At 45.4% G+C, this 11,307-nt stretch overlaps 1 protein-coding gene across 1 annotated transcript in view; it reads left to right on the top strand.

Annotated features, from left to right (window-relative positions):
- The window catches only part of PXYLP1 (2-phosphoxylose phosphatase 1), a 77,835-nt gene that overhangs the window by 47,210 nt on the left and 19,318 nt on the right, over positions 1–11,307 (top strand). Inside the window, exons 3-4 of the mRNA XM_004682151.2 lie at positions 4,403–4,561; positions 5,301–5,427. Coding sequence (XP_004682208.1) covers positions 4,403–4,561; positions 5,301–5,427 — 286 coding nt within the window. The remainder of the gene's footprint in view (positions 1–4,402; positions 4,562–5,300; positions 5,428–11,307) is intronic.

The raw sequence follows: 11,307 nt of genomic DNA, 5'->3' as shown, positions 1-11,307 counted from the left end.
AGGGATCGAACTCATGTGGAAGTGGCTTAAGCTTCTTAGTGCAGTGCTTTAACCCGCTGCGCCACCAGGGAGGGCCCCCACAGTTCTTTTATTGACCTGATGACATCTGAGCTGCTGTTATCTGCTTGGAGTTAGCAGAGTTTCCAGCTGTGCCAGAGGGCAGTTGGAGGAGCCAGGACCTCGGCAAGCCCTGCCAGGAGAAGCCTGGCGTGTCCAAGATGCCCAGGCCTCAGAGTCTATTCCGCAGCCCCCAAGTTGGCCCCCTTACCCCTTTGTCCAGATAACCAAGGATATGGGGGATAGCTGATGTGGCAAGCCACACAACAGTCTGACCAGAAGCAGCCTCCACTCCTTTGCTGCCAGGCTCTTCTGGGGTCCCTGCATGTCATCCCTGGTGGGACCCATGAGGAGATCCACATGGCACAGCAGACTCCTCCTGATCATCCCACTGCTCTCCTCAGCAGTGTACTTCTTCATAATGCCTGTTCTGCTCCCCACTCTGTCTCTGGTGAATCCTATCACTGCCCCTGCATCTCTGGCCTTTACTCCGGTTCTGTATGTATGTATAAATAAATAAATCTTTAAAAAAAAAACATGAAAAAAAATCATTCTCACCTTCTGGACATTGTCCTTCCACCTCCACATTCAGGGTGGGAAGTTAACAACCTGTGAATACCCCAGCTTATTTGTACTATGGTGTGAGCTATGTGGACATTGAGAACCTGTAGGGCTCATGGACGAGGGGTATTCAAATTGTGCATGTAGGGTGGACTTCCTGAAAGAGGTGACCATGGGATCAGTTATTGAGTTGGCTAGAATAGGGAATAGAGGTGGGAGAAGAGAAGTTGCACTCAGAAGAAGCATGGGTGAGAAACATCCCGTGGGAGTGAGGAGTAGGGGGTTTCTGAGCAGTTCAGAGCAAGGAGATCCAAGTTAGGGGAAGGGTGCTGGAACATGGAGACTTCTCACCCCATGACCTTTATGCATCAGACCCTCTCCTGAATGTTTAGTATCTGGAGGATTCCTCCAAAGACCCCATAGGAACTGACCCTGTGTCCTGACGACTCAGGAAGGTCCCATGAGCATCTCAATGGCCACTGGATAAGACACTAAGGCCCCAAGGCCGAAGGAAGCATGAAAGGAATGTCTGTAAAATCTTTGGATGGACGTTCTCACACTGGTTCTCATCCAGTCTTTATCTGTGGCTTTCAAACCACTTCTTCCTTGGGTCATAGATATGTCATATGGTTCCAATGGGCTTTTTAACAAAAATACCATAGTGGCTGATTTATAAACAGCAGGAATTCTTTTCTTGAGCACAAGAAGGCCAATGTCAAAACATGTGGTGCCTTCACGACTTATTTCCTACATGACATCATTTTGCTGTAAATTTACATGGCAGAAAGAAGAGGAGCTTTCTTGGACCTCATTTTTAAGTGCATTAATCCCATTCATGAGAGCTCCACCCTCATGACATAGTCACCTCCCAAAGATTCCCCCTATCTTCTAATATCATAACCTGGAGGTTTAGGATTTCAACATGTGAGTTTGCAGGGGAGACAGATGTTCCGCTTGCAATCACTCCAAGTGGCAGCCCAGTGGGCCTGACCCTGTGTGTTTACAGATTCATCAGCAAACCATGGGTATCTAGGGACTCCCAGGGGCCCTTGGTCTCTATCCCTGTGTCACTCCCATTATCATATGTCCTTACTTTCACCTCTGTCTGGCTTACACTTAAACGAGGAATGCCCATGAGCACAGCCAGAGGCCAGAATCTAGTACCATTTCATAAAAGTCAAAGACTGAGGGGCGCCCCACAGCCAGACAGACTGAGTCATTTGGACTCTGCTTTAGGACTTCTGCTATTCTCATTCCCTTGCCCTGGCATAGACCCCCATCTAGTAAATTAATTCTGGACACCTCAACTGTGTGTCGGCATTGCTCATCCCTTTCGGCTGCTGGGAAAGAAGAGGCTTTGGACCAACTGAATGGCCAGTTTTGAGTTGGTGCAGGGTCAACTCTGTAGCTCTGTAATTGTCATTTTAACACAAGTAGCTTTAATAATGAATGAAAATATGCTTGTTGTATTAAAAAAGTACATCTGAACAGTGTATAGATATATGTGTATTCTAAACACACATAATACATGTTCTGCATGCTTACTGTAAATCTATCTATGGGTATATAAAATAGTACAAACATTCATAGAAGAATGAATAAAAGTACCTCTTTGCACCCACCCCACCCCTTCCCCAGAGGAAACTTCTGTCCGTTGTGAGCTTGCCAACATTTTTTCCTTGCATTTACCTTTGTGAATTACACAATAAACAGTGTCTGCAAAGTCATACATTTATAGTACATTTCTTTCCATAAAGAGAATTATATAAATATCCAACTTTCACCGATCTCTGATTCTTTTCCAGCCTTTTTAACTGTAGCTGAATATGTACATACAATACATTCAGGATGTAACATTCTGTTCTGCTAATGATAGAGATTTGGTTTATTTCCCTTTTTCTTGTTACAAGCAGCACTGGGTGAATCTCTCTGGTCAGACCTTTTAGTAATGGGAATTGATGCTGTTAGCAGAGCACCCAAGGATTGGAATAATGGGATCTGGGATAAAACCCACAGAACATTTTAGTGGCCCTGTACCCACTGTCACCGGCAGGTATGGGGGCACTGGTTTCACAGCTTCCCTGTACTACTACTAAGACAAGATTTTCTCCTCCCTGGGGACATGGGGACTCATGACCCATTATTGTTTTGTGTTTCTCTGTGTGCGAATAACATTGGCATCTTTGATATGTTTATTGGGCCATCGGTATTTATTTTTCTCTAACTAGCCTGCTCATATCCCATAGTGATTTGTTAGTTATAGGAGCTCTTTGGCACTTTGGATGTTAATAATTTGTCAGGTATGTTAAAAACATTTCCCTCTGAGAGGAGTGCTTGCCTTTTACCTTTGTGTACAGCATGCTTTTGCTAAAGAGGAGTTTTGAATATTTAGGTGAATTTGTAGAAGAAATTATGGAAGTTAAGTGGATTTAGAATGATGATTGGGCCTTGCTTTACTGCTGTTCAAATATTTGTATATATTATGGTGATTAGTAAAACATTCCAAATATAAATAATTCACGGGCACAGTTTTTCCCTCAGTTGGTGGGTGCTAAAAATGAAATTGTTTTGTGTAGGGAGCTCCAGAAATTCTGTGAACCACAAAGAGCATGGAAAGATTAGGGACCGCTGACCCAGACGATACACTTACATTTGCTTATAAACAGTTGATAAAGTATATGAATCAGGACAAATTTGGTTGAAAGTAACTGAAACCCAATTCAAATTAGCTTAAGCAAAGAGGACTTTCTCAGCGTTAACTGGGACAGCTAAGAGAGCTTCCGACTCAACTTAAAGGGTGGATATCCTCAGGTCTCTCTGTCTCTATGGTTGGTTCCTTTTGTTCGTTGATCTGGTTTGTCTTTACTTAGTACCATTCTCTTCACTGTATTCAGAGGTTGTCCGTGGAAGGACGAGATGACTGGGCAAACCCCTAGTCTTCATTCATTCCTAGACATCAGCATCCAGAAGCTGGCGTAGCCCTCCCCTAATGTCTGTCCATCACCTCCCTCAAGGGAAAGGAGTTCAGTTGCCTGTCGCTGTCCTCACTGGCTCCTGGCACATGTCCCCCTGCCAGCAGGCAGGGCGACTGTGACTGACAGTTCATCCAGAACCACAGGGGGAGGGGCAAGTGTGGGCCACCAGCGGAAAAGGGGGCAGTATATGGACTGACATAACACTGCTGGGCCATGTATGGTATCTAGAGGAGCAGGGTGGAGGGAGAATCACTGGGAGGCTGGGGGCAGCGGGGGGGGGGGGGGGGGGGCGGGGGGGAGGTAAGGGGGGGCCTTGCCTGGAGGCAAAGGAGTGAGCTGGAAGTAGGTTTCTGTCCACCATGTATGGCTTCGTGCCTCCACCTCCCCCTGGCCTTGGCTCTCATCTCTACTAAGTGGTCCTGTGAGCATTAGTTGAGCAGGTGCCTATGCTCGGGCTCTGGGCCCCAGATGGCACCAGGCAGATGCTACTACATGAGATACGTCAGACACACTTTGTAGCCATTCAGTAGGTGATGGTTTCCTCCTTACAATTTACAGAATATAAAGGGAGTTGAGAGCAAAGTCCTCCGATTTCATAAAGTTGGTGAAGGCCTTTGTCAGGAATGGCCCACCAGAGTGGCTTCATAATTATTGGTGAGGAGAAGGCAGTGCAGAAAGAGACAGGACACAGTGGGGCTTATGGAACGGTTGGTGAATGAGAACCTGAATTTTCGCTATGTTTGCATGCAACCGAACTCTGAGGTAAAGAATAGTAAGTCACTTCAGTGACCTGCTTTGCTTCCTTACAGTCCACCTGATCCCTGTCTCAGCTGCTAAGAATGGAGTGAGTAGCAAGAGTCGAAAGAGGATCATGCCCGACCCAGTGACGGAGCCCCCTGTGATGGACCCCATTTACGAGGCTCTCCTGTATTGCAACATTCCGAGTGTGGCTGAGCATAGCATGGAAGGTAAGCCTGGCCTGCTGCCTGGCTCAGGGCTCAGCCAGACACCCTTTGGGGACTAGTTTTTTTGAGCAACAAAGTGCAGTGGCGAGGAGTGACTTAACGGGCTGTGACATTGAGGGCATCCCCAGGTCTCAGCTTCCTTAGCTGTGAGATGAGAGTACCTACAGAACTACTCTCAGGGAGCAGTAAGTGACTGCTTCGGCCAGCATGTACGTCAGCACGTGGTTCCACAAACTTTTGTCATTACCATGGTTTTTACTGAGACAGCCCCAAAATGGAAGGGCGGCCTGAGTGGGTTCAAGAGCATCATCACCCTCGGCTACCCCCTTCAAGGTATGCTCTCTCCAAGGCCTCGGGACATCCATAGTTTGCCCTGCTGCTCTGGGAAAACATGATCACTACTTTGAGATTTGCTTCCTTTGGAAGTGTTTCAGGAATGATGTGGAATATCTATTTGTGCCTTGTTTGCTTCATGAGAGCTTTAAGCAGTCACTGTTTCTAGTATTTCTGTGTGCCCCCATTGATGTCATGCCCACCTTTCCCTGGTGACCTGCTCCCAGCCATCATCCACTGCCACCCCCTGAGTCTCCTGGTGACTTCTAGAGGCCTGGGACATGCCAGCCCTCCCTTGTGAGGCTATGCAGAGCCCCTCCCCCCTCCTCACCTTCTTCATACCCCACCTCTGCAGAGTGAACAGGAGCGACGTCACTACCTGATAACTGGTTGTGCCTCTCTCCCACAGGTCACGCCCCACATCATTTTAAGCTGGTCTCAGTCCATGTGTTTATTCGACATGGGGACAGGTATCCACTGTATGTCATTCCCAAAACCAAGAGACCAGAAATTGACTGCACTCTGGTGGCAAACAGGTAAATTGCACTTTTTCTCAAAGTCATTTTCCAGACTGCTGTGTCCCACCCAGTCTAAGTGCTGACAGAATTTTACAGTAGGGAAATGACCCACATTTACTGACAAGTACTATTTGCCAGGAGCCTCGTCTTCAGAGCAGCCCTCCATCTTAAGGCCATGTTCGGTCAAGATGGCCCAGAGAGGTGAAAACACCTGCATAAAGCCACACAGCAGGTAAAGTGAGAGTTAAGTCTAGGCCGATCAGATGCCTTCTCTCCTGCCCTGCTGTTTTTCAGTGAGAAGCAGTGGGACAGGGTATAGTGAGCACTGGCTAAAAGTTCTTAGGCCTGGCTCAGCTGCTCCATTCTGGGAGCAGGTAAGTCCTGAAGTCTCTCTGAGCCTCAGTCTCCCCACTCTAAAATGAGAATGATGCTGCTAACAAAACAGGGTTGGAGTGAGAATAAGGGAGATGATAGAGAGGAATATACACTATCAATTGCAGAGCTTTATAAACATAAGGTATTCATTGGCCTTTTTAATTTGTCACGGGAATAGAGACAGCCTGTTCTGATTGAAAGCCTTTAGAATGAAAAATGGGTGAACAGAGAGTAGAAACTGTACCTATGGAAGTGGCATACCTCCAAAACTAGAGGAACAGTTCTAATAAAATGCCAGACCAGGCCTCAGCCAGCGTGTCTAGGGGCACATAACCTCCCCAGCAGTTTCTGAATGAAGAGAGAAGTGCTCAGTGGGGAAGATGTTATTTTGATGGACTGCTTCTTGGTGCCAGTTTGCCCAGGAGGGCCAGGACTGTGGAAGCATGGATCATCTCATGGATCATCTCCCTGCAGCCAGGACTGTTCCTTGAGTGTGTACTGTGATGGAAGCCCAGGAGTTTTCGGCTTTGCACCTCAAGCCTTCTCATTGTTTGGTATCAAGGGGAAGATGACCTGAACCATTCTCTGTAAAGACATCATGAGATACTGGGATACTGTGTGGCTATCAGCTTTCATACACTTTTATTTTTCTGCTGGAGGTCCCAAAGCTCTCAGCCTAGATGTTTGTGCCCTTCCTGTGCTTGGCAAACTCAAGTACGCTGTGACAAAGGAGCAGGGAGGAGACAGAAGGAGAAAGGAGAGTGGGGAGAGGAAGGAAAGTCTCTAATAAATGGTATTGAGAAAGCTTGACACACACATGTAAAAAAAAAGACCACCTTCTCACACCATACACAAAAATCAACTCAAAATGGACAGATGACTTGGATATAGGACATAAAAGCATAACATGCATAGGACAGGCAGAACACGCCATGACATAGGGTTCAGTGCTGTCTTTCTGGATTTGTGTCCAACAGCAAGAGAAGGAGAATACCCACAGTTGGGATTACATCAAACTCAAAAGTTTCTGCACTGCAAAAGAAACTATCACTAAAAAGACACCCTACTAAATGGGCAGAAATATTTGCACATCATACTTGACAGGGGCTGATAGTTAAGACCTAGGAAGAACTCATACAACAAAACAAAACGAAAGCAAATAGCCGAATCTACAAATGGGGGGAAGTACTAGCAGGCACTTCTCCAAAGAAGATATACAGATGCCGAGGGGCACATGAAATGTTTACCATCACTTATCATTGGGGAAGTGCACATCAAAACTACAATAAGAGGCCATTTCACACCCATGAGAATGATCCATATCAAAAAAACCAGAAGCAACAAGTGTTGAGTTAGGTGAAGAAAAAGGAACTCTTGTACTTGTTGGTGGGAGTATGGACTGGCCCAGCCTTTGTGGAAAATAGTATGGCTATTTCTCAAAATATTAAAAATAAGTCTTTCATATGATCCAACAACTACACTCCTACATATCTAGCAAAGAATTTAAAAAAAAAAAAAAGCACTAATTCAAAGGGATATTTACACTCCTGTGGTCATTGCAGCATTTACAGTAGTCAAGATCTGGATCCGGCTTAAGTGCCAAAGACAGATGAGTGGATTAGGAATATGCGGTATCTACACAGTGGAATATTACTCAACTATAACAATATATCTACTCTTTGTCAATTGCTATAACATAGATGGAATGAGAGGGAATTGCACTAAGTGACATAAGCCAGAAGGAGAAAAACAAATACTTGATGAGGTTCCTTGTATGTAGAATACAAAGAAACAGAACAAAGACACAGATAAAACCAACCCAGTAACAAACCTTAGAAATAGGACTGTAGAATTTAAGCTACCAGAGGAGGAGGGGACATAGTGGATAACAGTGGAGGGCTATAGGAATGTTGTTTGTGTGTGTGGTGTGGTAACTTCACCTGAAGGGTGTGGCGCTGTATTTTTAAATCTTATAGTGTTGTCCAACTGTGTTATCTCAATTAAAAAAAAAAAACATGTAGGGAGGAGCTAGCATGTTAATTTAGAGGGAACAAATTTGAATTCTTGTTTTTAAAAAAATGGGTGTGTATATCCTAGTGATGTCATTTTTTGGAGTTCAGGGTCCTTGGGTTCACTCTGGGAAAGGTTTCACCAGAGCTCCCCTTTCAGCAGCACACGATGAGTTTCTCCATGAGACAGAGACTCAGTTACATTTAAAGAGGAAGTTTATTAGAGAAAAGGACAGGAGTAATGGACACTTGTAAAGGCACAAGCAGGCAGGGAGAGATGCCCCGGAAGGGTCAGGTTTGCAGAGAGAAACCTGCATGGTTGCAGGCTGGCGGCCTTAGGAGAGAGACCTCCACTGAGGGAGGTCAGTTCAGGGAAGTCCCAGCATGGTGCAGGTCACAGGCAGGCAGGAGGCTGCTGCTCTGCGGAGAGTGAGAGCGGGTGGAAAGAAGCACCTCATAGTCACAGGTGGGCAGAGGACTGCTGTCACGTGCTGGAGCAGAGACTGCTCTGATATAGACAGCTTCTCCTGGGAGGGGCTCACTCCCTGTGAGCCTAGGTTTGTTGACTTTGAATAGGATCTGAAAGGACCAGAGATTCCCTAATGGGCTTCATTCCATGTCCTTATCTTTTACCTTTTGGGTCTGAGCTTTAGACATAGGCCCCAACAAACCTGTTACCTGCCGGGACCTCCCGCTCACATCCTGACACCGTGGCATTGCTGCCTAAAGACCTTGATTTTATGGCTGCGTCAACAGTCTTGATTTTTTTTTTTTTATAATATAGTAGTTTATTTTTGCATCATTTTGTACATTTTTTTTCCATCTCATTTGTAATCCCCGTGTTTCCCATCACCAAGTCACGTGTGTGCCATCACCATAGTCCCATGCACTTTCCTCCTCACCCCCCCATTTTTGATCCCATTCCCCACTCCACCCGCACAAAATGTCTCTGGTATATGGCTGTTCATTATTCTTATTATTTTCACCCCTGGTCCATTATACTCCTGCTATGAGTGAAACCATCCGGTATTTTTCTTTCTCTTTCTGGCTTATCTCACTAAGCATGATCTTTTCCAGCTCCATCCATGTTGCTGCAAAAGACATGTGTTGTTGTTTTTTTGATTGCTGAGTAATATTCCATTGTGTATATGGGGTCTTGATGTTTATAGCTATGTTAATGGCTATGCTGGCCCCTTCTATCCATCCCCCTTGTGTGACTCAGTCTTATGATGCCTCTCCCTGCTTTCCTTCCTCCATCACTAGTGCCCCATGAATTGGAAAACACACTGGTCCCGTCCAGCCTTGCAGATCCTGGCTTTCTTCCTCTAGCCTCCAGCCTTTGTTGCCAGCCTTCCCACTGCTGCCTGCTGCCCCTGCCATACCCAGATCTTACTGGCCTTTCACCTCTTCAGGCCTTCACACCTGTCATTTGGCTTGTTTGTCCCATGCCTGCTTTGCCCACTCCTAAGACTCCAAGGATGTTGCCTCCTTGGGGAAATGTCTCTTGTATTAGGAGGGGTTATATTGAGTGCCAGCCCTGCCTTACTCAAACTGAAGGGGAAGGTTTTGAGAACTGTCTCAGACCTTCACTGGCCTTAGAATTAGGGCAAGGGTGAAAGCCATTTGCTGGGGCTGGGATTAACCATCCAGTTTCAATCTGTGTTCATCAGATTGTGTTTTTCTCCTGCGTAAAACACAGGCTGTAGTACAGGGTGGGCATCTTAGGTAAATGACTGCTTCATGGGGCTCAGCAGTTTCAGCTTGTAAACAGCTGGTAGGTTTTTGCCATCACACACTAGCTAATAGCCACCCTTGAAATATCCCAGGAATGGATGAGCCACTAGACCTGTAAACAGGGACCCAGGGCAGCCTCAGGGTCTTTTTGGACAGTACCATGTTACTACTCTGCCAACTTCCAGTTCCTATTCCTTTCTCTCACTGGGCTGCAAATTCCTAGGTGAGACCACCTACCACCCTCTTAACTTTCTGCTAACCTCAGTTCTGTCATCTATGTCCACTGCTTTTTTTTTTTAAAGATTTATTTATTCATACAGAACTGGGGTACAGGCCAAAGATGCGGAGGGTTTCACCAGAGACAGAGAGGGGAGCAGAACAGGCAGATCGACAAAGTACACTGCTGAGGGGAGCAGCGGGCGGGTCAGGAGAGGTCTGCCACACCATGTGGTTATCTCCGGGGCAGGCAGGAATCGAACTCATGCGGAAGTGGCTTAAGCTTCTTAGTGCTGTGCTTTAGCCGCTGCACCACCAGGGAGGGCCCTCCACCACTTATTTTTATTTTCTTTTTTCCATTCATCTGTTTTGTTTCCTTGTGTTGCATATATAAGTGGAATCATCCAATATTTGTTTTTCTCCTGTTGACTTATTTTGCTTCACATTTTCCCCTTGAATCCCTTCCATTTTGCTGCAAATGGCAAAATTTCCTCCTGGAAAAAAGTATTTATTTATGAGGGGAATGAGAATAGGGAGGACCAAGAGAAAGAGAAGATTACTTAGTCAACATGTGCTACCAGCAACACTGTCTGAGTTGAGAAACCAGGTTGCAAGTGACTGGCAAAATTCCATCTATTTTATAGTTGAATAGTATTCCATTGTGTAGACATACGCCACATCTTTATACAGTTACCTATTGTTGGGCATTTAGGTTGTTTCCATATCTTAGCTATTGTAAATAATGCTGTGTGGAAAATTGTAGCACATATAAGTACAAGTTAATGATTTCATTTTCTCTGAATAGACAACCAGAAATGAGATTGTTGGATCCTATGATAGCTCTATTTTTGTTTTTTCTGAAGAAGATCCATACTATTTTCTGAAATGGTGCACCAATTTACATGCCCACCACACCCTGGTCAACACATGTTTCTGTTTTCTGGTTTTTGACATAGGCTGTTTTCACAGGTATGACATGATATCTCATTGTGGTTTGGGGTTGTTTTTCAATTTTATTGTTAAGATTTTTGTTGAGAGTTTTTGCTTTTATGTTCCTCAGATAAACAAGACTGTCATTTTTGTTGTTGTTGTTCTGACATAGAAGAACTGAAGTGGAGACTAGAAGTATGAAGGCGGGGCCTGGGTGGGGGTGGTAGATAGAATTCATTAGAGACAGAGTGGAAAGCTGAACAAGAAAGCTGACTGAAATACACTGCTGAAGGGAACAGTGGCTGAGACAGGAGAGGTCTGCTGTGTCTTGTTCAGAGATCAAACTCAGGCTGCAGCAGTGAGAGTGCTGAGACAGAAAACCTAGGCTACCAGGGGTTCTGGTGGTTTGATTTGGATTTCCTTAATAAGTAATAATAAGCATGTTTGCAGGTGCCTGTTGGCCACCTATATGTCCTCTTTAAAGAAACATCTGCTTAGTTCTCCTTCCCGATTTTTTTTTTTTGGCTTTTTTTTTTTAAAGATTTATTTATTCATGCATACAGAGCTGGGGTACAGGCCAGAGGCTCGGGGCGGTGAGAGGCTTCACCAGAGACAGAGTGGGGAGCAGAACAGG

This window comes from Condylura cristata, unplaced genomic scaffold (assembly GCF_000260355.1).
Source record: "Condylura cristata isolate star-nosed mole 26May11 unplaced genomic scaffold, ConCri1.0 scaffold00014, whole genome shotgun sequence".
In the NCBI taxonomy this organism is placed as follows: Eukaryota; Metazoa; Chordata; class Mammalia; order Eulipotyphla; family Talpidae; genus Condylura; species Condylura cristata.
This window is presented reverse-complemented; position numbering and strand designations above follow the sequence as displayed.